Genomic DNA, 25,121 nt, shown 5'->3' on the forward strand with positions numbered 1-25,121 from the left:
GGAAGCAAGTTCCGATCCATGGGGGGTGAGAGGGGGTCACATATTTCAAAATAAATGTCAGACAATTTACTCAAAAAAAATAAATAGAAAAACAGACAACTGCTGAGAACGAGCATTTAAAAACAGACATTTTTTTAAATGAAATCCACTCGAGCAAATTATAAAGCTGCTAAATCTCCTGGTCACATATGGACTGATTAATTTTAAATAAATGCAAATGAACATTTACAGTATAGAACACAGAATCCCTCCCTGCTGTTGTGCATTTAACCTTTTATTTTCCTTTCATGCTTTTAATACAAATTCAAGAATCAACTGTACAAGTATGTACATGAATTAGTTTTCCACACGAATTATGAAATGAGCAAATCATATGACTGCAATATCACACCAAATATCAATATCATACCCTTTAAAATAGCAGATGATTTTGAGTGGATGCAGTTTACCTGCACAGTCAACAATTTGAGAATGTGAACGTTGTATTTTGTGCAATTTGAGAGCAGCTCGTCAGGACAGCAGCGTTTGAGAACTACAACATTGATCACAGCTCAAAAATAAAACCGGGAATTAGAAAACAAAACAAAACAAACAAACAAGAAAACTACAGGTAATCTTTTCACCTACCATTCATGTGGGTAAGTAACCCTTCAAGTCCCTTAAAAGTGCTGATTACAGAACTTTACAAACACATTCAGTTTCTACACTTTATATTTCCACGAAATGTTACATATTAAGTCTATTTACAGTAAATAACAAGGCCCACATACAGTACATGTAACATAAATTAAGGATCATCATCGCACACTAGAATATTAGAGGATCATGTAACCGTACACAACTTGTAAACAGAGCCGTCTGAAAATGAAGCTGATACATCATGAGCTTCATAACTCGTGATGATTTAACGTTTTAATTTCTTTCCTACAACAGATGAAGCTATGTTGCTCGTTAGTTCCTTAGATTTACTGCGTCCCTTTAATGAAGCATACAGATGGACAATGCTGATGACCGTGAAGGCACTGTGAGGGAACTGGAGAGCTGACAAAATCCAAGAAAAAAAAAAGAAAAAGAAAAAAAAGAATCACAGAAGCTTAAATTGCTATGAGATGCTAATTACTGTGTAACACCAGAGGTGGTGCAGCTCCGCCACAGAGAAGTTCTTCTTCACAAAAGCACATTAATCAGCTTCCCACGTCGTGTCACTCCTCGCCTTGCCTCCATTTTTGAGACTCCTCCTGGCGCGCATCAGGGTGGATCTGGTTCCTCATCCCACCCAGGACGTTGGAGGTGGCTTCGGTGGCCATAATGAGAGGTTTGACGACTGCTGGCGGCAGCTGACGGAGAACTCCACCCACCGCTCCTGTCATTCCACGTTGTTCGTGTTCCCGGGTGGCGGTGTCATAGATGGTCAGAGCCGTGTCAGTGATGCCCTGGAGATGAACACAGTCCCGGTCAAAACACACACCCTACTCATTCATGGCACCACAGTACCAGCAAATTCTCTAGTACCTCTTTGACCACAGTGTAGGCTTTGGCCACGCCCTCCCTCAGGTCCACAGGCTGATGAGCCAGGCCATAATGGGAGAACCGTTTTATTCTCTTTGTGTCTCTCTCATCAGGGACTGGAGATACCATGTCGTAGGCCGTCTCAGCTGCTGCCTACAAATGGAACAGAACGTTTGATCCCGAAATAAAGACGTCACTGCCAACAAGTCAGAACCGAGAACCCGGCGCACCTGGATGGTCCGCACCATCCGGTTAGTGAGCTCCAGAGCAGCCATCGCAGTCGAGGTTCCAAAGGAGGCAGTCCCACGCTGAAACCCACGAACTATCCGACCGTCCTTCCTGTACTGCTCGATAGGAAGCCAGACCAAGTCCCTGAATCCCTGAACTGAACAAGACATTCATTCAGGACGAGGAAGTCTGGCGCCTCAGAGAGAAACCTGAACCGGTAATTGGGTAACCAGGGTAGCTTAGCAATGCTATCATTCATTACAGCAAGAAAGTGCAACTGCAACAAAATGACTGACTGACAATCAGAGACATTTCAAATCCAACTTTAAATACATCCAGGAAGTAACAAACATTTTCTACATACCCAGCTGCACCAGAGAGTGAATGGGCCCCACTCCACCCAGCAGACCTGGGAGCTGGTTTTTCTTGATGTCATTTAGCCACTCATTTATTGCATAAGAAAACAGCTTATCCACACCTAATAGACTGAAAGACAGGAAAGTGTTAGTTCCCAAATATGAATTAGATACAAATTCAGTTCTTCAAATTCAATCTTCAGTTTACTGAGCAACATATCTGGTTGTTAGGGAAGAGCAATCAAGCGCCGATTCACTCAACTCTTCTTGATGATTTGGAAACAACATTGAAGAAAACTAATGGGAGCTTAACATTTTAAAGCCTGAGTTGTTTTTTCCTTTTTCATGAGAAAATATAGGATACATTTAAAAAATGAAAGGTTTCCCTTCAGTTCTGTACTGTGATCAATCTAGACTTTCATGTCATTGTTTCCAAATTATGTGAACAAATGAAGTTTCAGGGACACATTGATGCTCATATACTACAATATTAATGGCTGAACAGTAGACATAATAATAAACAGCATGTACATGTGAAGTTCTAAGCCGAACCTACCCTTGTCTGTAGCACAACCGTCTCAGTTTCAGCTCAGAACAATTCAGCTGTGTCAAACCGATAATGATCCCTGCAAACGTTCCCTTAGAAAAACGAAAATTATTCATAAAACACACATAACATAAAGCAGGATTCATCTGCAGCCCAGCTAGGTTTTCTACCTGTTCCATGGAAACATGTTTCCCGTGGTAATCCAAGCGAATGGGAACCTCAGAGGTAAATCGAAACTCCCTGTGAGGAAAACAGCAATTTATCAAAAACCTATTTCAGCCCTCCAGTGAGTTTTGATATTTATTCATGTGACACAGACCTAAAGAAGATGGGCTGGTCTGTGAAGGAAGGCGCAGACACTTCACTTTCATTCCCTTCCTCCCTGCCAGACGTGGAGAAACCATTGTGGCTCGTGCGTCTCTGAGCAGGGACTGAGATGATGGGTGCTGGGTCCTGGCTACTGCTCGTGTGCTTGGAGAAGCTGCAAGAAATCTCTGGGGCAGCAGTTTTCTTTGTGGAAACGTAGACAGCTGCAGTTGAAAATATCATCATCAGGAGACATAACTTAGATGCGGAATGATGCTGGAGCGAAAAGGATTTTACCTTCTTGTGCAGGCGGTGAGAAGAACTCGACTTCTGCAGCAAGACTAGTGAAGAAGTCCTTCAGAAAGAACAATGCATCCTGCAAACAAACAGAAAGGGAAATGTCATGATTGTAGGATGCGGAGTGTACTACATCTGCGATACACTGGGAACATTTGACTCCTACCTGGTCGATATTGAGGCGAAGAGGCATCAGGGAAACACGCAAACAGCACTCCTGCGGTGCCTGGCTGGACTCCGGGCACATGTGCAGGGCCTTCACTGTCAACTAAGAGCAGAAAAAAAACAGGAATTTACACCCGGATGAGGCTTTAGCAGGCTAATCTGCTAGCGCTGCCGCCCTCACCATGTTAGAATGGGCCTTTCTGGGCATTTCTTTGCTAGAGTACAAATAGAGGAACTTGTTCATCTGTGAGGTCGCCAGTCTGTCTCGAATCTCCAAGTCCTGTACAACAAACACTTGTCGAGACACGGGCTGGTCCACCGCTGACCCTGAAGCAACCTGAGCTTGTGGGTATAACTCGTGCTGAAACCTTACCTGGGGAATAAAGCATGGAAAATACATATTAAAAAGGCTTCTATGTGGCTTTAATAAGGGTTTTTGATACAGAAGAAAACTGACTTTGCTGAGCTGGATCTCCATCAAGACATCAGGGTTCCTCCCTTTTCCACCTCCAGCTCGTCCAGACCCCCTTGCCTGTCGGACTGGAGTTTGAGAGGGGGAGCTGTGGGGAGTAGACCTAAAGGATCAAGATGGGGTGAAAGATTAAAACCAACCAAGCCTGTTTATTTTCCACATGTGTACAGTCAAATTGCTCCTAGCTCACCCTCGGCTTCTCGCAGGTGAGGCTGTGAAAGGTGCATTCCCAAAATCTTTCCCGCCGTAAAGGTGCCATACAACTGAGATCTCCTTGATGAGGTAGCGCACCTCTGGGATGGGGAAATTCAGGACTCCACGGCTGGAATCGCTTCCATCGAGAGGTTGACTGAAATGATCATATTTGATCTCCACAGGTTCAGAGGTGAGCTGCTTCACGACTGGCTCTTGATCGCGATCCTGAAACACACGTTATTTACAGTGAGAAAGCGAAAAATAGTAAATATGGTTTTGTTTTTTTGTCCTGACCTCTCCTCTTGAACCAGGAGTTTCCAGAATACAGAAGTCATCTGTCTCCTGGGCCAGGCTAGGGAGGGGGGTGATGAGAGGAGAGTGAAGCATGGGGTAGGTGGGGCTTGAGTCTTGGTTGAAATTCCCACTCTCATCAGGGAAGAGGAAGAGGTCTGAGCGAGGAGGGTCATGATCATGATTCCTCTCCTCATGTGCACCTGCAAAAGTTAAGAAGTTAATAAAACATTATTCACGGAGCTAGAAATTCCCTGAACCGAATCTTTACCATTCTGTTGCAGCCCTGGAGCGTGCTGCCCATCACTCTCCTCCATCGCTTCACTCATCAGATCCTGCAACATCTGCTGCTCAGTCTCGGCGAGCAGCGGCATCTGAGACGCGGGTCGGGCAGGAAACTCCGCCTATCCAAACAGACGCTCAATCTAAGTATATGTGGTTGGTAGTGGTGTAATACGGCGTCATGAATGGTGTCACTGCTGACCTTGGTTCTTTGTGAGGAGCTGCTGTGCTTTGTGTCTGGCTCTGTGGGGGGCAGCAAGTCTCCGTAGCTGGCTATATACTGGATAAGGTTCATGAGGGCAGCGCAGGAGTCTGAGCATGTTCTGATGTGAATGACATCACTGGAACAGCGAAGCTCAAACCTCGGCTCAGACTATCACACAGAAGACAACGTAGAAAGTGTAAAGATGAAGCCTATTTTCAAGAGATAAAGCACCACTCCTCCCTTACTCCTACCAGTTTTCCGTCCAATCCAGGTTTGACGGCTGTGATCCTCAGCTCCAGTGTGCCCATGTCGACCACCTGGACATAGTCTGAGACAAATAAGAAAAGGCAAGCATTTATAAAAGCTCCTTCAACAATTAAAGCAGTCAAAGCATTGAAAAACTCCACTGACGGACGACGTACCTCGTGCTAAATTGACAGAGACAGCATTACTCTTGTCTGAGAGGAACAGAGCAGCTTCATCTAAGATGATCCTGTAAACAAGAAGAACATTAATCTATAGCTCAGCAGGACTGAAACCTTGCAATCTGTTGAACATGGAGATATTTCATACCTGAGTGTTGAGGAGGAGAGGTCCAGAGAAACACTGCTAGAGATGCTAAAGGTTTCTACAAGCAGCAGTGATCTGAGCGGCAGATAAAGGGGTCTGCCGAAAGAACAAATTCTACATTAGAATACAAACGAAGGAAAGATGAATAATTCATCAATGAGAAGGAGGTCTGAGGTCTGTTTCACCTGTAGTCTAGAGAGCAGCTCCACAGATGTAGATGTAGCGTGGTGATGGATGTAGGAGGGGCGTAACCCAACACTGGCTCATCAGAGACATTCAGGAAGTCAACAATCTGTGAAGAGAAATTAGCAATTGGGGGTTAAAAAAAGAGGGGGGAAAAAAATCCTTGTTTAAATGTGTAACGGTTCATGTCAATGTAACAAAAGTGAAGCAGTGGCTGTTTTGTCCTCCAGTACCTGGTCGTACCAGCCAAGGCTGGGAGGGACCACCCTGTGCTGTAGTGTAGCCCCTCTGACTCCAACAGCAACAAGGAACTCCTGCATGAAAGACACACGTACCATCTCAGTGAGCACAAAACGGCCTGAAATTGGTTTAAAACAAAATAGCTGGATTAATTTATACCCCTGATCTCCTGGCATGACAGAAACACAGTTGTGCACGGACAGGCTGTCAGATGTAATGAAGTAATCATCAATACGCATTAAAATCATGGGTTATGTGGTGGTTGAGGTGAAAAGTTAAGGTACATCACTACGAAATACTGCACATCTTAACGTTAAACTCAGGTTTGTTTATTTTACAGTAGCCCCATCTGCAGGGCAAATGTGGTAACAGCAAACATAGAACAAAACAAATGAAGGGATTAATACTCTAACCTGGATGGAGGGTACCAAAGAAGCAGTCAACCCTGACTAATGTCTCCAGTTAAGCTAGTCCTGACTGAAAATACTGTGTACTTTTACATCTTAGGGGCTTTAATTTTTCAAATGGTACAATCCCACTTGCCTAATTGACCCCTATTGAGGTCACAAGCCCGCAGTGTGGTTCCTTTACCTTGACGTTGCGTTCCGCATTCTGTGATGAGACTTTAACAGCAACAGACACCATGCTGCGGGCCTCCAACCCAATACCCTCTGAGGGAGTTGAGGCTCTCTCAGGAGCCATCTCTGATTGGTAGATGGTGGGTTCCAGCCAATGTGGATGTGTCCTGCATGGTAACTTGATGTCAGAGGCAGAACTGCTTCCATCAACAAGACCTGAGTGAGAGGGAGAGAGGACATGAAGGACAAAAGAGCAGTGATGACACAATAGAGCTACAAAACATCCTAGTTAGAAGTACAATACTGCTTTACCTTGATGATACATGCAGCTGCTGCTGGTGTGGAAGCAGACATAGTGTTGGTCTTTGTAGCCTTCATACTGCGTTACACTGAACAGTACTGCGTTTTTCATCTCAAGCCAGAATTCGCCATGTTTGTTTTTCAATAAAGTTTTATCCTCCTTCTGGAAAACAAGGAAATTGAGCTCCTTTATCTATAAAAACAGTATGATATTGAGATCTAAAGCTCAAGAGATCTAAAGTGTGAATCGAGTTTAGTTTACCTTGGCGTTAGTTTGAAGGGCCACCAGGCCGTGATTGACACTGAGAACGACAGAGAACAAACTCTGGGAGGTCTTGCTGGGGGTTTTGGGCTTTTTCTTCTTGCGAGAGCGGATTCCAATATCAGAGGCTGGAGAGTAGTAGTGCATGTTCTCCTCCTCTGAGCCGCTGGTCTCCTCTGCAAGAACACCACAAAAAATGTTTGTTGTTTGTTTGATTTTTTCCAATGACTCAAAAGTTTTTGGCCAATACTGAGAATCTTAAATTATGAGTTACCCTCAGGGCCAGTAGAACGGAACTGGCTGAAACTGTCTTTGGAGTATGTGTTGATCAGCTGACTGGCAACAGAGAGTCCGACTCCATATGGCATGCTCTCCACCGTCTCCACTGGTGATGGAGCAGTGGGCTCCCACAGCAACAGGTCATTATTTATCCTACAAAACAGAGAATATATGGTTCTTCTAGAATTCTGATATTTAGCACATTGCTATGTCTTTTCCATCCAGCCATTTAGTGCGACATTACAAAGTCTGTACCTGTTGTGTAGTTTTTCATAAAATGTCTTGCTGGGTAGAGCTAACTGGACATTGGGGAAACACATTTCCAGGATGAAGCGAGAACTGTTAATGGTTTTCTCCTGGAACTCTGTCATCTCAGCAACATCGCCAGGAATAACCATCTGGAGTTAAAAAAATAAATAGATAAGATAAATTTCTCAAACCAACATTGCCACCTGTTCTGTAAACAGCTTAGATATTCAAAGTAGTGCTCATGTTGCAGTTTGCATAATGAGGCATCTGTCGAACAGGAAATCCTCACTCTAAATGCAAATGTATCCCCCTTGAATAAAAGTCTACTTCATTAGATCTGTGACATTAAGCAATAATGTAAAGTTGCTTTTGGCTGGAACCCACCTCTTCATTCTCATACATCACCCTACGTGAAGAAAATGGTGATGGTTCAGGTTTTCCAAAGTCACAAACATCCTTCAGTGAATGAGCAGCCCCTTCCTCCTCTTCCAGCGAATGGTCCTCCTCTGCGCCCTCGTCATCTTCAGCCGTCACACGCTCCAGGATCGAGTGGACTGCGGTGGGATTCATCTTCAGAACCACTCTGTTAGGAGAAACGTGCCATTAGTGATTGATGATTCTGAGGAGACAAATCAGGTGGAGGGCAAACAGATAAACATACCGTGGCCAATCAAATTTGACACTCTCAGATGTTGTCATGTCTCCGTCCATGGTGTGAGACACCCGGAGGAACCGGGTGGCCGGGTGATCCGGCTCCTCCTGGAACTTCCCTATGAAATGGAGAGAAATAAAAAGCAGTTACTTCACACTGAGGATGGAGGGTAGTGTTGAATCTTCCACTTGAACCACGTACCGATCAGCTCCCTGAAAGTCAGCTCCATCTTGGTTTGATCGGGAGAGCTGCCACCCATGAATTCTGTTTTTACTTCCAGGTCTTCCAGCTCCAGGTGAAGTACTTCTTTCTGTAAGGACTTTTTGAACCAAGGGCCCCTCTCCTGATCGGAGCGAAGATCAGGGATGGGAAAGCGCACAGCTAAGCCCAGCAATGGGGCATTGACAGTCAGCGATACGTGACAGTTGGTGGGGGTGTGGCTATCATCGAGGAAAACCTCTGTAAAGGCCTTGTGCTGTGAAATAACACACAAACATCTGCATGAAATACCATTAGTATGTGAACAGGAAGGTTGCTATACATTCTCAAATATCCTTGGCTACATTTACATGGATGGCAATATTCCAGTAACCTGGATGTAGCCAAGTAAACAGCCTTTTCTAATGACCTAAAAAAACCTACGATCATATCAAAAGGTGGAGTATTCTCATGTACTTCACATTATTTAAGTGTGTCATCTATGCACTTTGATCACACTACCAAATCATCCCAGATTTCTTCCAGCATTTTTCACCACATACAACTGCTCAGCTCTAAATTTACTGTTTACATTAGTAGCAAGAAATCGTTCAAAATGTACCTGCTGTAATCTGGCAAATGGCTTCAAGCCAACTATTATTATTAAGGTCAGTAGTCCCATTGTTGAATTCCTGTAATAATCCTTTTAAGAAAGTAAATCTTTGGAGTGATAGCTCCTGGAATGCTCGTACCAAGCTGACATGTTTGTTGTAGGAAGTGTACATGTGTGAGGCCATCATCTCTGTGGTGGTCAGCTTCTGAGGCTGAAGCAGTGAGTTGAGGCGGTCTACAATACTGATGTCCAGCTCACAGCGTACAGGACCCAGCTCCACCTGGATCTCAGCTTTTCTGGGGATGGTGCTGAGACGTACCTGGCCTCCCTACACAGACACAAAGCACCAACTGAGTGAAACTCCATACAGACAACATGAGAAATGTGCTTGAGTGCTTAATGCTGGTGGTTCATATGGGACTACAAAAGGCTTTTACCTGGGGGCCTCTGCGCTCAGCCAGTTTGTAAAGCAGGTGAAGGCAGGTGGTAAGTGGTGCATCAGCACTGGCTGTGGTGTCAAATGTCAGGAGCTGAGATGTGAAAGAGAAACTAGTGAGATACATTCTAGAAGTCCAGCCAGGCGTATTGTTTGGAAATGGGTGACAAATTAAAGGAAAACCCTCAATGAAGGACTGTAGGAACTTAGTGAATAGAGATGCTCCAATGGAGATCTAGATTATGTTCTCTGAAGCTGGTCTAGAGGTCCAACACACCTCATAAAGACACTTTATGTTGGTTTGTCCTTAAATTTGCCCCCACCTTCATTTGCAGTGTTTCACAAAGAAAAGAAGCATGCAAAGATTTGTGTGCTTAGGCCAAACCTCTGTGTACTGTATCCCTCTTTGGGGGCCACCAATGATGGTCTCGGAGGCAAATAGACACTCCAGCAACTCCATTCGTTCAAGGGAGATGTCAGTGCTAAAGGTCCGCAGGCTGGATCCCTGACAGTGCTCATAGTTCATCTTCAGACCCTGACCGACAAATCTGCACATATAGGATCTTGTGAGAAGGATGTTTTGTATGCTTCTGAAGTCAAGATTGTCACCCAACAGGAATGAGCGTACCTGAGGTGGTCATGAGGACAAGCTTGATTAAAAATTGTCCGAGACTGAAGGAAAGCAGAAGGGGCAAGTTGTCCTGGGCCAACTGTGCTGAAGAAGTGTGCAGCTACAGGCCCCAGAGGACTGGGAGCAGCATCTGGTGGTGGCAGTGGGTCGATGTGGAGGACGGAGATAGCAAGGCTGCTAAGTGTCAACCGTAACACCAACTCTGGCCTTGACTCGTCACCGTGGGCTTTGGATGGATGTGCTAAAAATACAACAGGGGCATAAAAAAAACAACATTTATTTCACTATCGTGGGAATAAAAGGAGGTGCAACACATGGCAAGTGTTTCCACTGAACCGAACATAAACCAGGAGACAATCAGGGAGATAAACTGATGTCATATGTGGAAGAAATGAAACCCCATCTTAATGTGGAGTAAATATACTAATTTACTGTAAGACTTACAAGTCTGACGCAGTAATTTTTGAGGGAGTTGCGAGTCTCGTGACTGAATGGGAGTTTCATTAGTTTGCTTCTCTCTTTGTCGTGGTACATCCATGTAATCATCCCACAGAGCCTGAAAACACACACACACACACACACACACACACACACACACACACACACACACAGATATAACAACAGATTACATAAACATGAATTCACTTTTACACTTTAAGGCCTTTTCCAACGTTCAGCCTTACATCTTGTTGGATGTTTGCATTCATTCTGAACACAAGTGAAGTCTTACTGTTGCGTTTCCGGAGGGAGATTCTCCTGGGGAGGCAGAGTAGTTGCTATTGAGTGACAAGTCCAAGTCAACAGTTGGTGGTTCACCCAGAGGGGGGAGGGAGGACAAGCTGTGAGACATGTCCATGTCGGCCATGGAGAAGAACACATCATCTACACCAACCACAGGTTGTTAAAGGAAAGGAGAAAAAATTAACAATATTGCTTTCAAGCATGTGATGTCTGATGATAAAGATTAGAGGATAGTCTATCAGCCAAACCTCGACTAGACACCGTTCTAGTAGTCTGGCTGTCAAACAGGTCCGGGTCTGCTCCTGGTGTAGCAGTATCTTTCTTCAGACAGCGGTTGAGCTCCAAATGGAGTCGATACTCGTCCTCTTGCTGCATGGGTCGACTCTTTCTGTCCTTGGCCCACTCCTGTGCACCTTCACACAAAACATATTTATAATTATATGGAAAAAGTGCAAGTTGGCTTGTTTCAAAAAACAGGCGCTCACCTTCACCAGAGAAAGCTCCAAACAGGTCTAGAAGAAGGTGAACTTGCCGAGGGGACAGCAGAATAATCAGTGTGTCAATATGCCCAACAACATCCAGCTGAAAAGCAAAACCCACATAACAACCTCCTTACTGACAATAACCCCATAAAATATGGATAATATTGATCTACAAATGTATAAAATATTTTGCAACACCAACAGAAACTCACCTTTGCTCCAGGCATAGCGAGGTTGTTTTTCAGAGTGAGAGACAGTTCAATTTTACCACACAGACTCCCAACCTGAACAGGCTCAAACGGTGTTGTAGAGGATACCGTCTCTGTGAATTGAGGATGAGGCTCGCAAATGATTTTGGGATTCCAGCTGGGAGAAAGTTTCGGTTCAGTCTCCTGCAAAAAAAATTGAGATTTGTTTCAAAAGGACCTCTCCAAGCAACTCTTTCAGGCTGAACTCTCCACCTACTGTTGGAGTCGGGGAAGATTTACAACCAGTTCGAGATGCGTCTGAGAACTCGTCCCAGAATATGGTGATGCCTTCCATCTGCAGGTTTTTATGTGCAAATGTGGTTGGCTGATGCACGTTTACACTTGAGCTCTCCTCGCCGGTTTCGTCACAGTAAAAAATCCTTAAAGAACCACAAATGTAAAATAGTGTACAACCTTTGGATTGTAAATGTTTTAACATGGTTTCAAAACTTGTCAGACAAACTTACTTGCTGATGTGGGTTTCAAGAGCAATTCCACTTTTTGAATTTTCTGGAATGTGTTCAATTTTAAGAACAGTATCCAAAAATGTCACTTTGACTCTTCTCAGAACTGCAAGAGAGGAAATCAAAAGAAATGACTCCCATGCACAACTAGAATGGGAAACCTCTTCAACACTCCCTAACATAAGAGACATAATGTACCTGTCTCTATTGTTTCAGCAAACTTTTCTAATCCCTCAAAAGGCTGGAAGCTCTCCCCCATGTCATCGGTGAGTTTTTGGCTCAGGCATTCTTTGGCAAGTTGCATGCTACTCGTCATGAAACTGGACCAGTACATGGGCTCGATGCCTGACGCTATAAAAAAATATATATCAGCCAAAGGTGATGCATACATTTTTCCAATGCGATAATGTGCAATACAAGTACAAGATGTTTCTCTCAACTATGTAAAGCCATCTTACCAGCTCGGGGTCTTGGTCTGAACACCATTTCCAAACCCTTGACCTCGAGAGCACAGTTTTCCTGCAGGAGGGCTGCCCATGGGACAGTTAACGAAATTGTCTGGATGAATCCAGCAGTTACCTCAAAAGGAGCATCTGCTGTCTCTAGCAGCTCATTTAGCGACTGCAGAATGGGAAATAATGCAGAGGATTCTCTTCAATAATGCCACTTTTTTTGTGTTGTAATCAAAATAATTGATCATCTGTATCTCTAGCCATGAAGGAAAAGCTAAACATACCCATTTATCCAGAGGCACTTGTGCCAGTGAGCCAGTGCCTTGATAGAGGTCCAAGCTAAGCTGATCCAAGCTCAGCTTCTCTTGCAAGAAGTTCCCAAGGTACCGATGCAGGAGGTACCTGCAGGCCCGCTTCTTGATTGACTCCGAAAACGGCCAAGGCATTTTAACTCAATATGGCAACAGTGCAAAGGTAATGAAAGGGATTATGGGGCTTTGAAGCAGCTGCGAAATAATCACTGGTTTTGCAGTTGTGTCATCCTGTTGACTTGAAAACATCAAGAGACTGTGAGCTCAGACATCCTTCATATCCCAAAATCAGGGACTTTTTGGAGGATGTGTTGACACTCAAGGGGAATTGGTCCGACTCCAGTTTGCTGCGCCTACGGAAAATAAACACATATGGTGCCCCCTATGAAACACGAGTCTTGACATAACATATTTACAAAACAGTCCGTCCTAAACAAATCTATACCGTTTACATGGCTCCTGCAGCGTTATACTACGGTGCAACGTCAACATATGAATTGTGTTTTTCTGAGCACCCATTTGTTTTCCAGAGCCAGTTTAAGTTGGTCAAAACGTAATTGCGAAATAGCTGTTAGCATGCCAACAACCTGCTAGTCATTAGCCACCTCGCAGAGCTGTCACGGTAGGATACTCTTTAACTGGTGGCGAGACAAAGGCATGTCATTTGCTAACGAGCCGGGGCTAGCATGTGTGAGGCTAGTGTCTTTAGCTAGCTAGCACAATAACTGTTGAACCACCAACCAGAGTGAGACAGCATTAGCATAGCCGGCTAGCGTCGCGCTAGGGTTTTAGCTATATATGTCCGCTAGTTAGCTAATTTCGCTTTTGCTAACCTTAAAATTCAACATTGTGTTGGTTATCTACCCTGACATGCCAGACGGACACTAGCACGGAAACAAAACACGTCTATTTACGCCGAGGCAAGATGAAGACACCAAACGAGGGACGTGCAGAAGAGATTAGCGCAGGTCTTACTTTACCTTCTGATTGAGTTGTTTACAAACACTTTCATGACTAGTGAGCTACACACTTCACGGTGGGGTGGTTGGAGCTAGATTGGATCAACGGGAGGGACTAACTTAAACATTAATATTTACGACTAAAGTGCCACCCGATTGGCCTGAGCAATAATTCACGAGTTTAAAGCCAAATCTAAACCAATCACACAGCACCTTCTTGATGAATATTGAGGAAAAGCCCCTCCCGCCGCCCCGTTCCTCTCGCCCCCCCGTTGGGAAGATTTTTATTTTCTGGGACGGCAAAGGAAACATTTGCATATGCGACGCCCTGAAATGATTCCATTGGGTGTTGCCGCTGCTTCTTCTTCGTGGCCGTATTTTGAAGATTACATTGCGGTCTGCGTTCATCTGGCGACACTTTTTTAAACCAATTCACGCTCTGAGTTCATTGTGTGTTCAATGTGTCACGTACAATTTCATGGAGTTATCCAGGCTGCGTTAAGAATCGTTAAAGACATCGTTACATGTAATATACCCACTTTATATTTATTTTGCTTGAGTTTCTTAGCAACGGCTAACCCTCGCGCAGCTCTCACACGCCTGGAGGGGAACTGCGGAATGACGTCATAACATGGCGGAGTAATGTAGTTTCATGGTGCACTTAAAAGCTTCACGTATTTACTCAGTTATTTAGCGTCAAATTAAATGAACGGGAAACGGGGGCTCGGTATGCGTTAATTTAATGTTTTCCGGTTGCCTGTAAACTAGAACGTCAACAGCTACCGTTTTTTTCTCTCTCTGCTTATTCGACTGAACCGTCTCCACGGAGACCTGAGTGCGCTGGAAGCTTCCACAAGGCGGAAGAACACAACCAGCAAGTAGGTGAGAAAAATGAACGCAGTTTGACAGGAAATATTTACAAATAAAAATTGTGTGAGTATGTCTCCTAATGATGTCCAGCGCGTATGTGGTTCATACATTTGTGTCACCTCCGGTTTACCCATGTAACCAGTGCCATGTCTGAACGTTGGTTTCCAAGGTTTTACTAAAAAAGTGTAGCAAATAGCAGCTTTGTCAACTGGCTCGTTGAAGCAATTTATTGACAGGTATAATCGATACTCAGAGATTCCAAATCAGCTTCATGCTAACCAGAAAGGCTAACTCTATTCCCTCAGCTAACATTAGCCCATTACAAGAGTCACAAGATATTTTTTTTATAAACGTGGTGCACGTGGGCATTAATGTATACTTTGCAGTTCCTGCAGTACTATGCACTTTTTAGTGCAGTGGCCGCTGTTTTACGTCTCTAAACCTTCTTTGACTTAGGTCCCAGAGACCTGACTTAAATATCGGCCTTTCCTCTCTGAATTTAACTTCATCTGAAATTGATCTCTGGATTTTCATGTTGATCTGTGTGTTCAGATCCCTGACTTCTAGACGATGTCACAGAGGTCAAAGCCAAGGCACTGCCCTGCCCTAGTTGTGTTAACATCAACAAAGATCGAAGGTCTTCGACCCTAGACTTGAATGAAATACATAATTCAGTTGCATATAACTTTTCAATCCATAAATACATACACAGGTGAAGTGTCGTAACTGTAGGTTTGACCAGTACATGCTACCATCTAGAGAAAAGACGGCTAATGTTGTAACAGGTGTGACAATAAACACACAGAGATAGACAGACATCCATGCATCTTATCAATACACTTATGACACTTATGATTTGGTCAATGCACCAGTGCAGGTTAATGAAATGTTACAGTCCCATGTTACAGAGTAGCTCAGGAATTTGTTCTAAAATCCAGAAGTAAGTCAGTATTAAACATCTGGCACTCTCCTCTCCCTCCATGGCTTCTCAGTTAAATTCCTGATATGTCTACTTTTTGTGATGACTAACCTTGCTGCTCTGTGTCGTAGGGGATGGAGATAGACTGCCAGCCTGAGGACTCCTCCATTGTCTCTACATTTGACGAAGACTGTGTTGAGCTCGGTGACGTAAAGGACATGAGATTGGAGGCGGAAGCGGTGGTCAATGATGTACTTTTTGCTGTTGCTGAAATGCATGTGTCCCAAAGTCTCAGCAGTGCATCAGATGTGGCCTACATAAACGTGGAAACGAGAGAGGGGAATCGGTATTGTCTGGAGCTCACAGATGCAGGACTGAGGGTAAGAACCAGTGCAGTTTCGCTTTCAGTGCTCCAGCTTGGTTGTGCATCTGTTCAGAGGTGATTGGCCTGTGGGTGGGATGCTGGATGAGGGATTGTGCCCTAGTCATTCCACTCCCTCATCTGGCTGCTTGGGCACTTTATGAGGGGGGACTAGTGTGATCCTCTAATGAGCTTCTTCGCCCTGATGGAACTCCGCCCTTCTAGTTGAAAAGATGCTGCCAATGACCCCAAACATGACTGAGATAGCAGGTGGTGGTCAGCGGCGCTCCCCAGAGTGGCCTTGGGATGAGGCAACGACCAGGACAGCTTGGTCGTGTGAATTACAATGTTGCAATGGGGAGAAAAGGGCAAATAAAATGGTTTCAGCTTTCCAACCCCAAAGTTCACATACATGACAACCCAGGAAAAGACGTAATTTATAAGTTGTAGTTTGAAAATGTTTTTTGCAAAAAAAAATATAAATAAATCCAGGAAATTTATGAAAAGTCATGGACATTTGCTTCACACCTGAAACCATGCAGTTTTACAAAGACTCTTTTGTATGTGGCCCAACAGGTGGTGGGCTACACCTTTGATCAAGTGGACGAGGATTTGAGGACCCAGTATCATGAGACTGTTTACTCCCTTCTGGACACGCTGAGTCCAGGTTACAGAGAAGCCTTCGGGAACGCTTTGCTCCAGCGGCTGGAGAGACTGAAGCAAAACGGACAATAATAAGGACCAAGATGCTGCGTGAGATGATATGGGTGCATATGAGCTAATAATAACCCCGTCTGCTCCAATATTATAGCTTATTATATGATGTCCACCTGCCTGAGGGGCACCCGGCCCCATCCACGTTTGCTTTGTTCAGAGTTTCATGTCATCAAATGACTTCATGCTACTTCAGCTTTGACTGCATTGCAACACTGAGTTGTTGATTCAACTGTGGAAAGATCTTCCTGCTTCCAAACGTTACAGGTGTGAAACCGTGCACATGAAAGTGTTCCGCACCTTTTTATTGTCATCAGAATCTGAGAAAGAAGCAGCAAGTCATATTGATCCTTTTGCACTAAAGCTGTGAACTGGTGATCTTCTCCAATGGTCCATATTCAGCAGGTGTCTCAGTGAAAGAGCCAAAGCTAAACTGTTTTGCTAGTGACGCATATATTCTGCCTTAATGACTGATGTTTGGTTAGAAAAGTACAAGAAAATGCAGTTTTACTTGTTTTGTATGAAGAAGTATGAGGTCACTGTCATTTCAAATGGATAAGTAGGTCAAAACTTCAGTTCTGATGTCAGTGATTCAACAGTTATCCGACCGTGGACATTACTCATAGTTCTCTATTGCACAATGCATTGCATCTCATGCGTGCATTCTAGTGTTCGATTGAGGGATTACATTCAGAGGATTTGTCTTCAGGATGCACAACTGTAATTCTATGATTCAAGATGTGAACTTACTTTCGCATTCGTACCATTACTCCTTGCTGCTGGCCTCAGACCAATAAAATCTCAGAATTCTCTCAGTCTTGCTTTTTAACCAATGATTAACCTTTTAATCTAATCAGCATTGTGACCCCCCCCCCCCCAAAAAAAAACCACACAGTATCCTCTTAAACTACTGAAGTGATCTGAAGTTCAACCCCCTGGTGATATCAACCCAGGCTGAGCAGCTTCTACTTTACACCAGGAAGGTTTCATATCAAAATGTTAGTACATTTAAGGGGAAGTGTGTGACAGGAAGATGAGTTTCTACAATAAGAGCCTCTAAAAAAAAAAAAAAACAAGTGTACAAACCAGGTTGTAGGGCACCAGACTGTCAGGGGAGGTTAAGCTTTAGTTTTCAAGAGGATTGCATGCACAAAGGCCTAAATGTGTGAAGATCTGGGTTATAATTGTTATGGAGGAATTGAGACTTTCCCATTTTCAAAGTAAAACTAATTACTCAGGGCAGTTTATGCATTTGATGTAATCTGAAGCTATAAAAAACAGCAGCATTCAGCTAGCTGGCTTGAATATTTGACCTTTCATGGCATCAAATAAAAGACATGAGCATAAAAGCATCCAGCAAAACTAGACATGATATCAAGGAGGGGTCCCACCATCTCAGGCTGGACATTTCTGAACTAAAAGATTCTCAAAACATTCAAACATAATGTAAAGACTTTTTATTTTATATTAATCTACAATTTATCAGTTCATACGTGTGATCGCAAAAAAGTCAGTAAGACATGGGGAAATTTTTAGGAAAGAAGTGTGCAACTTTGACTACACAGCAGCCAGTAAGAAAACACGTCTAGGAGGAATGTCGTTCCAAGTCGCAGTTGTTACGTACACAGTGACTGAATGGTTTCACGTTAGGCAGAACACCAGGCCCGAATCTGTCAGTAGCATCCGAGATGAATGTGTGCAGCTCGGTCTTGCAAACAAAAACAACAACAACAAAAAAAAAGGAAAGACACATCTTAAAATCATTGTGATGGATGAATAAAATGAGATCTTTTAAGTAGAATCATTTACATTGTTTGGCTTTACTCTTCTGAATCCCTTTTAAAAAGAAAAACAAAAAAACGAAAACACACACTTGTCAGGAAGTACCGCAGAAAGCTTAGTTCACAATCTGGACAGGGAACTTGATGCAGAACAAGTCTTTGCTGTTGTCGTCTCTCAGTTCCCACTCCACGACCAGTTTGATCTATCAACCACAGAGAGCACCCAGTCAACAAGGAGCAGAGACTGTGACATCAAGTACAACAATTTTGGGGAAGTGACAGACTGCAGACCCACAACATCCTCAGACAACAAGGTTTGTGTTAACAGCTATATTTGAAAAGTTCCTGAAAATGTTGACTTTTACCATTGTGTTGCTAATATTTCTCACTTTAGGATATTGTGCTTAAATTTTTACACAAATTACTTAAAATCAATCTAAATTCATCCAGAACTGGGGATCGTAGAAGCCTTAAAATCTAATTCAAGTCTATGTAGTTAACATCCGCTTTTAAAGAGCTATTCTGGCTTGTGCACTCCTTTTAGTGTCAGACGCTAATAATATGGTTCAGAGAACTCAATATAACGTCACATGACTCCTTACCGCAGGATACTCAGTCTTGACTGGTAGTGAGTTCAGGTAGTGATAGCTTTGCTGCTTCTGGATGGGACACTGGATCCCACTCTTGCAGCCGTCCTCGATGGGAATGGGGAAGGGGATGGGGACTCCAGCGATGACTCCGTGGACTACAGCCGTGCTCGTCTGGCTCTCCACAGCTACGGCGAGACAGCGTGACGATGAGAACTCAAGACTTTTAAATACCGTTCAAACTATTAGAGAATCGAAGCCCACTCACCGCTGCTGAACGTCACATTGACACTGTAGGCCTGTCCTTTGTGTAGCTGGCAAGGCTGACTGGCACAAGGTTTAATGTCCACTATGGTTACTTTGCCAGAAGAGGAACCTGAAGATAAGGAAGAGGAAAGTGTTCAAACTGCTGCCAAGTCACTTTTAGATCCAACTGGCCACATTTTTATCTCTACTCGGCATTTTTTTGCTTTAAAGTTATTTAAAATAAATTTTACGTAACAAAATCAAAAACCTCCCTACTGGTTTCGTATCAGAAGAGTACTGCACCATATATGGTTATGATATATAATGGAGGGATAACCTTTAAAAAAAAATGCTTAAGTGAAAGAATTTCTTAATTTGTATTCCCTTAACAGGTCAATTAAGATTGTCTCAGTTCTCCACCGTGCTCAATCTTTGTCTACCTACCAATTCCTCTTTAACCTTTATTCAAACATTTACAGGACTGCGCATAGACACAGACTTCCGTTTCTGTGAGTGGAATTTTTTACTCTGCACACTGGGGTGAATTATTTACATTTCTTATATTCTTTCCAATCTAAGAAAAAAAATATATGCTTTGTAACTTATCTGACTACATAGCAGCTGCCTGTAAAGGTAAGACATTAATGGAATGTAGCTGAAGTCAGAAGGTTATCGCATTATTTCTCCTCCGTCCTCAAATCTTAAACGTGCTTGCCCTGCATTTAGTTTAGTGTTTAAGATGAGCGCAGCAGTGTTGCAGACAAAAAGACAGACAACTTAAACACATTCCTAATTATGGTGTTTAAAAAAAAAACCCACAAAAAACTGAAATACTTTATTGATAATAATAAAAAAATCATTAGGTCCAAAAGTGAAACAAGTAAAAGCACAGCCTTTCTTGGTCTACTGTAATCCACCTTTAGATTTTTAAGCTTCAACTATCCCTCCCGATCAATTGTTTTCAGTTTAATTAATGTGCGGGGTTCCTTCTCATTTAAAGTGAATAAAGTGCAGGGCCCCGCCATATGTAACCCCTCTACATTACTATCGCACATCATGTTCTTTTTAGTCACACACCCACAAATCCTCATTTTCATCTTAACACAGCTACTGAAGTTAATAAAGAATTAACTTAAGTCTTGGTTAAGAATTTTAGCCCCTTAACCGGATTTATAAGGTTTTGCCGTTTATACTTTTATATTTGATCGATGCAGGCGCTGGTGCTCTCATGCTACCAGCTAAGCTAAATCCTCACCTGGGGTGGGATAAAACTTACCACAGTCGATGTATTTGACCGGTTCCGCACAGGTGAATCCCATCAGGCAGAACAAAACAATGAGACCAGCTCGCACGTCCATGTTTCTCCTATTTATTTATTTTTTTAGACCTTAGAACAGAAATGTGAGTCAACAGATGATGAATATTTAGTCACAGGCAGTGCTAAATCATGACTTGTTGTCTGTTTCTTCCGCCAAACTGAAGAAGTGATGACAAACTTTTAGGCGACAGAATAATTGTACGTTCAGCAAAATTACAAAGTAAAAAGCGAGTGTTCTAACTCATGTCATTACTGTGCGTTGTATAATAGTGAGAAAAAAACAACAGTAACTTACCCGTGAAACTCCTGTGTCTGCTTCTGAAGTGAGAAATTAGGGTTAACACCCGTCCAGCAGTTCTTATTTCCTTGAATCACGAGACCAAAGTGACGCCTATTTATCGTGTAATGATCTTGCCCGGAATTTTGATTTTCAGGAAACACTATCCGTATAAAAACAATTTATTTTCCATGATTCTAAACCCAAGGGCTACATAAAATAAATTATCTGTAAAGTAATCCGAAAGATGAATATACATGCGTTAGAATTCGTTTAAGTGGTAATACAATTTGGGACCGATGGACCTGAAAGACAAATAAATGGTATTACAAACCCCAAATAGCACTAGCTAAAACCCTAATTATTCTATTCGATTGGTTGGTGGTCTAACCAATCATTTAATTTATCGTCACAATATGGGCGTATCTTATGTACTGACAGGCGTTTTCGCCAATCCGTGTGATGGCTTTCTTTGGCGAAGGTTTGGGGCGGAACCTCCTAACATTTGTTATGGAAGATGTCACTCGTTAGAGGAGCAATGATTGCTGCGTCAAAGTTAAAAGTATTCAGCCTTGCTAGGTAACGGGTTTTCTGTGTTTCCCGTAGACATTGGGAAGGATATTTTAAAGCCAACTTGTGTTTAAGTTGAATTTTGAGCTGTTAGTTAGCCAGCTACTAGCGTGTTTACAGCTATCGTTAGCTAACCAGCCAGGGTCAAAACAACCGTGTACCACCTGACATCCTGTCTGATATTAACTTAAACGTCTTACAGGGCTTCAACTCTTCTGAGTAACGTCCCAGCGATACAACAGTGTCATCGTCCCGCTCCAAGCATCCAGCCCCTTTATACATCGGGTCCTCGACGTTTCAGCAGCGCCTCAACGCAGCAGAAGCCTGAGGAGTCGCTGGGTTCATCTGAAGATAAAGTCCACCTCACGGAGTCCTGTGTGAAGGTGAGAACACGGTCTCGTGGCTGAATGATACACATTTGGAGGTTCTGTATTCAAACCTGCCTCAGAGACAGAAAATCTATTGCTTTTATACTGGACAATTCTACTGTAAAATATTCCACTCTCTCCTTCAGTCATTGGCTCTGCAAGTAGCCTACTATCATTGCACCAACATGACTTAAAAATTATTACTTGTCTGCCTGTAGGAGATGTGACTATTACATAAGCTTGTTTAAATATTGGCCAAAGAAGTGTAATCACAGTGGAACTCTGGTGATCATAGAATATTTGATTATCTATCTATCTATCTATCTATCTATCTATCTATCTATCTATCTATCTATCTATCAATAAGAGGTAATCTTCTATCAGCTGATAAGTTGGTTATTTTCAAATTCAGCGACTTGGAGAGATCACGGAGAAGGGCGAGTATCTGAGAATACATGTGGAGGGAGGAGGCTGCTCCGGGTTCCAGTACAAGTTTTCTGTCGACAACATCAGGAACGAAGACGACAGGTAAACTCTCCTCAGAAATCTTTTCATTTCATCAAATTTTTCTGAATCCAATTTTGTCGAATGAAGCTCAGTCATCATCAGAATGTAATCATGAGGTGAATGAATTAAATAAGAAAATCAAAGGATGTGCTTCAGTTCATTTTAAGTACAGCAATCCTTCCTTTTGTTCCTTTGACTTAGTGGTCACACGTTCTTAATTTTTGCTGTGGTTCTGTTTTCTGATGACTTAAGCTGCTTGAACACAGACAGGGCGGACCGGCGAAGGTGCTCAACTGCCCGGAATAAAGAGATAGAAATGTTACATCAGGAGGAGCTGAACTTTTATTCTATGAATCCACATTTTGGGAAACCCTTAAGAGTTCATATTTATTGTTTAAATCCACTCTTCTCTGCTTCCAGAGTGTTTGAGCAGGGCGGAGTGGGCATCATCGTGGACCAGGACAGCCTTGAGTTTGTCAAAGGTGCCACGGTGGATTTCACTCAAGAACTGATCCGCTCTACCTTCCAAGTGCTCAAAAATCCTCAAGCGGATCATGGCTGCTCCTGCGGCAGCTCCTTCTCCGTCAAATTATGATCTCACTCCCGCTGTTTTGCTTGGTCACATTCACTACACTGCTGTCATTATATTAGTTTCAAAACACATTTCACCATATATAATCGATTCTTGCTAGTTCAAAATTACCACAGAGATGAATCAACAGATTTCTGATTTGGTCAAAGACAGGTTTGAGCTTCGGTTGGCTGTACATAATAATAATAATAATAAACATAAAAATCTGACTCTTATATTGGATTATCTCTGACTTTTTTGATTTCCTCTTCCAGCTTGCTTTGTGTTTTTTAGGTGTGACATCACTCATCAAACGCGGAGGTGTTGTTTAGTGTTTATGCTGTTTTGCTTGTTCGACAGTTCGCTGAGTTGTAAACATGTAAATAAGCCACAAAAATGCTTTAACGTATTTATGAATTAAAATAAAGTTGAGCAAACTTCAGTTGTCCTGTTGTTTTAATGTAAACCAGCATCAGTAAAAATGTTTCGATAATGCTCCTTTGGGTCACTGCACGATGACATCAGAATGATGAAAGAGCAACCAGGAAGTGTTTCTGTTTATTGATTGGTTAGTTTGAGCACCTTGAACCTCCCGGTGAACACTGTACACTCACAACTGGAAACCCCAGCACACGGTTGCCTTTTTTTTTTTTTTTTTTATTAAAGTGGAATTTCTTTAAGAAATATCTCACAAAAAATATACAAAAAGAATATCTACAAATGATATTTACACTGGTGTAATGTAAATCAAAATATGCAGCAACATTTGTTGTGTAGTTAGTCTCAGTAATACAGGAATAATTCTGATTTCTCATATTTTCTCTCTGATAAAACATTCCGTTTATATCTGATTACACAAAACATTGAAAAAAGTCACACCTTTCATGAAAATGCAACAATAATACATCATAGCAGCACACTGAAAAGTGACTGAAATAATTGCATTATAACATCAATTTACAGCTATTTTCTGAGGAGTTTGGTTAGGACGGATTGTCTTCCGGTAAGCCATGCACACCCATTAACCACAAACACTTGTCTGCACATGTTAACATGTCATGAGCGGGAACACTGGTGAGGGAGGTTTCACGTCAGCCAGTCGACTACACAACCACATAAACGCACCGTTAAGTGAACCATGGGGGGAAGGGGGGGGGGGGGGGGTTAACACAGTGACCAGGTCGGGTGTACAGTGCATAGTATGCTTTGGCATGCTGACATCCAGAACATAACAGTGGATGTTACATTCAGGAGGAAGGCCACAGGATTTGGAATCACCAGTAAAAATAGAACATACAAATGACCAAATGATCCAAAAAAAAAAAAAAAAAGTGAAATACAAAAGAAGAATTCAAACTCTCATAACACTCAGATTAAGGCTAATTCAATTTGCTACATGGTTTCAAAATGGCATCGTCAGTAGCATGAGTTCCTAACAACCATTCTTATAAATTAAAAAAAAAGAAGGATCCATCACCGAAATGATACGCACATAAATATCGAGATGTTTCAGTGATGATGTGATGTTAGAGCAGGGCTGTATTCACGCCACCTGTGTTCACAACACGCCTTGTACATATGCATGCACCTGGTTTTGGAGGCAGTAATTCTGATTTCCTCATTTACAAGATTTTCCTTTGTTGATCGCATCCTTTACAAGCTTCTTCCCGCTGGGAGACAATCACATGACCCAGCATGGTCCAGTTGTGACCCTCAGTGGGCAGCGTGGACGCACCGCCACACAAAGAGGCTAGAAATTCGATAAAAGAAAGAATTCACAGCTTGATATTCGTCACTTGCCGACTAAACTGTTACGCAAAGCTGTGCCATACCTTCTGTCGTCTCCCCCGGCACTGACGACAAAGTGGTCTCCGCTTGTGAAACGTATATTCGTCAAGTGAGCAGAATGGCCCAGGAAGCGTTTATGTTTGGCCTGAAATAGATCACATCCACATCACCGCATAACAAAGTATAGTCAGTCGCACGCTAGAAACATGCACCTGTAGAGTCTGAGAACAGTCCTGGTCGGAACAACAGCCTTCAAACAATCTGCTGTGTTCTTGCAAAGAATCGTTCCAGGTGTGTTTTCACTGGTTTGAGTCAAAGAGTTACAAACAGCAATCAGTAAGACTAAATTAAGGGCTAAATCATTCATCACTCATTCACTCATTTAAATTATGTGTATAATCTTTTATATAATTTAGCCCATCTGATGGTGTAGGTTATTGTTTAAGGAAAAAAAATACGATTCTTGTGGCACGGGCTTGTTTTCAGCCCTTTCACTTGTGTTGGGTATTTATTTAAGGGGATTTCAAACTGTTATGCTTCATT

At 42.7% G+C, this 25,121-nt stretch overlaps 5 protein-coding genes across 11 annotated transcripts in view; 2 read left to right on the plus strand and 3 right to left on the minus strand.

Moving 5' to 3' along the window:
• Positions 1 to 23: 23 nt before the first annotated feature.
• atg2b (autophagy related 2B) lies at positions 24 to 13,929 on the minus strand. Of its 3 annotated transcripts, none has more exons than XM_086183274.1 (43): positions 13,915 to 13,929; positions 12,716 to 13,095; positions 12,438 to 12,600; positions 12,178 to 12,330; positions 11,983 to 12,085; positions 11,733 to 11,895; positions 11,480 to 11,659; positions 11,271 to 11,367; positions 11,034 to 11,198; positions 10,775 to 10,926; positions 10,489 to 10,600; positions 10,042 to 10,285; positions 9,799 to 9,961; positions 9,415 to 9,507; positions 9,117 to 9,305; positions 8,368 to 8,641; positions 8,176 to 8,284; positions 7,899 to 8,097; positions 7,521 to 7,663; positions 7,261 to 7,418; positions 6,987 to 7,162; positions 6,737 to 6,887; positions 6,438 to 6,640; positions 5,840 to 5,920; positions 5,609 to 5,715; positions 5,427 to 5,519; positions 5,276 to 5,346; positions 5,105 to 5,181; positions 4,851 to 5,021; positions 4,638 to 4,770; positions 4,370 to 4,569; positions 4,071 to 4,300; positions 3,866 to 3,983; positions 3,590 to 3,781; positions 3,410 to 3,511; positions 3,244 to 3,322; positions 2,960 to 3,170; positions 2,811 to 2,880; positions 2,650 to 2,732; positions 2,102 to 2,223; positions 1,740 to 1,894; positions 1,513 to 1,662; positions 24 to 1,433 (listed from the first exon to the last, which is right to left on the minus strand). In XM_086183274.1, exons 2-43 carry the CDS (start codon positions 12,875 to 12,877, stop codon positions 1,203 to 1,205), a joined length of 6,228 nt encoding a protein of 2,075 aa, XP_086039400.1. In that variant the 5' UTR covers positions 12,878 to 13,095; positions 13,915 to 13,929; the 3' UTR covers positions 24 to 1,202. The 3 variants fall into 3 exon arrangements, with proteins under 3 accessions (XP_086039400.1, XP_086039397.1, XP_086039398.1); XM_086183271.1 differs by lacking the exon at positions 13,915 to 13,929 and adding an exon at positions 13,723 to 13,884; XM_086183272.1 differs by lacking the exon at positions 13,915 to 13,929 and adding an exon at positions 13,576 to 13,590.
• A 64-nt stretch (positions 13,930 to 13,993) lies between these two features.
• gskip (gsk3b interacting protein) lies at positions 13,994 to 17,387 on the plus strand. 3 transcript variants are annotated; one of them, XM_086183285.1, is made up of 3 exons: positions 13,994 to 14,634; positions 15,622 to 15,870; positions 16,428 to 17,387. In XM_086183285.1, exons 2-3 carry the CDS (start codon positions 15,625 to 15,627, stop codon positions 16,584 to 16,586), a joined length of 405 nt encoding a protein of 134 aa, XP_086039411.1. In that variant the 5' UTR covers positions 13,994 to 14,634; positions 15,622 to 15,624; the 3' UTR covers positions 16,587 to 17,387. The 3 variants fall into 3 exon arrangements, with proteins under 3 accessions (XP_086039411.1, XP_086039410.1, XP_086039409.1); XM_086183284.1 differs by having other exon boundaries at positions 13,997 to 14,579; positions 16,428 to 17,386; XM_086183283.1 differs by having other exon boundaries at positions 14,007 to 14,583; positions 16,428 to 17,386.
• A 620-nt stretch (positions 17,388 to 18,007) lies between these two features.
• On the minus strand, positions 18,008 to 20,956 carry LOC147246647 (NPC intracellular cholesterol transporter 2-like). Of its 2 annotated transcripts, XM_086183288.1 has the most exons (6): positions 20,793 to 20,956; positions 20,456 to 20,566; positions 19,202 to 19,309; positions 18,949 to 19,121; positions 18,439 to 18,549; positions 18,008 to 18,273 (listed from the first exon to the last, which is right to left on the minus strand). In XM_086183288.1, the coding sequence occupies exons 2-5, from the start codon at positions 20,535 to 20,537 to the stop codon at positions 18,463 to 18,465; spliced, it is 450 nt and encodes a 149-aa protein (XP_086039414.1). In that variant the 5' UTR covers positions 20,538 to 20,566; positions 20,793 to 20,956; the 3' UTR covers positions 18,008 to 18,273; positions 18,439 to 18,462. The 2 variants fall into 2 exon arrangements, with proteins under 2 accessions (XP_086039414.1, XP_086039413.1); XM_086183287.1 differs by lacking the exon at positions 18,008 to 18,273 and having other exon boundaries at positions 18,370 to 18,549.
• A 262-nt stretch (positions 20,957 to 21,218) lies between these two features.
• Positions 21,219 to 23,227, plus strand: isca2 (iron-sulfur cluster assembly 2). The gene is made up of 4 exons (XM_086183286.1): positions 21,219 to 21,353; positions 21,547 to 21,727; positions 22,125 to 22,240; positions 22,640 to 23,227. The coding sequence occupies exons 1-4, from the start codon at positions 21,292 to 21,294 to the stop codon at positions 22,812 to 22,814; spliced, it is 534 nt and encodes a 177-aa protein (XP_086039412.1). The 5' UTR covers positions 21,219 to 21,291; the 3' UTR covers positions 22,815 to 23,227.
• Positions 23,228 to 23,373: 146 nt separating this feature from the next.
• The window catches only part of eml5 (EMAP like 5), a 39,663-nt gene continuing 37,915 nt past the window's right edge, over positions 23,374 to 25,121 (minus strand). For both annotated transcript variants that reach the window (XM_086182347.1, XM_086182346.1), the window contains 2 exons: positions 24,623 to 24,723; positions 23,374 to 24,540 (listed from right to left, as the gene is read on the minus strand). In XM_086182347.1, the coding sequence (XP_086038473.1) occupies positions 24,504 to 24,540; positions 24,623 to 24,723 (138 nt within the window). In that variant the 3' untranslated portion in view covers positions 23,374 to 24,503. The remainder of the gene's footprint in view (positions 24,541 to 24,622; positions 24,724 to 25,121) is intronic.

Source organism: Aulostomus chinensis, chromosome 17 (genome assembly GCF_037954235.1).
Source record: "Aulostomus chinensis isolate RoL2024-O1b breed Wild chromosome 17, RoL_Achi_v1.0, whole genome shotgun sequence".
In the NCBI taxonomy this organism is placed as follows: Eukaryota; Metazoa; Chordata; class Actinopteri; order Syngnathiformes; family Aulostomidae; genus Aulostomus; species Aulostomus chinensis.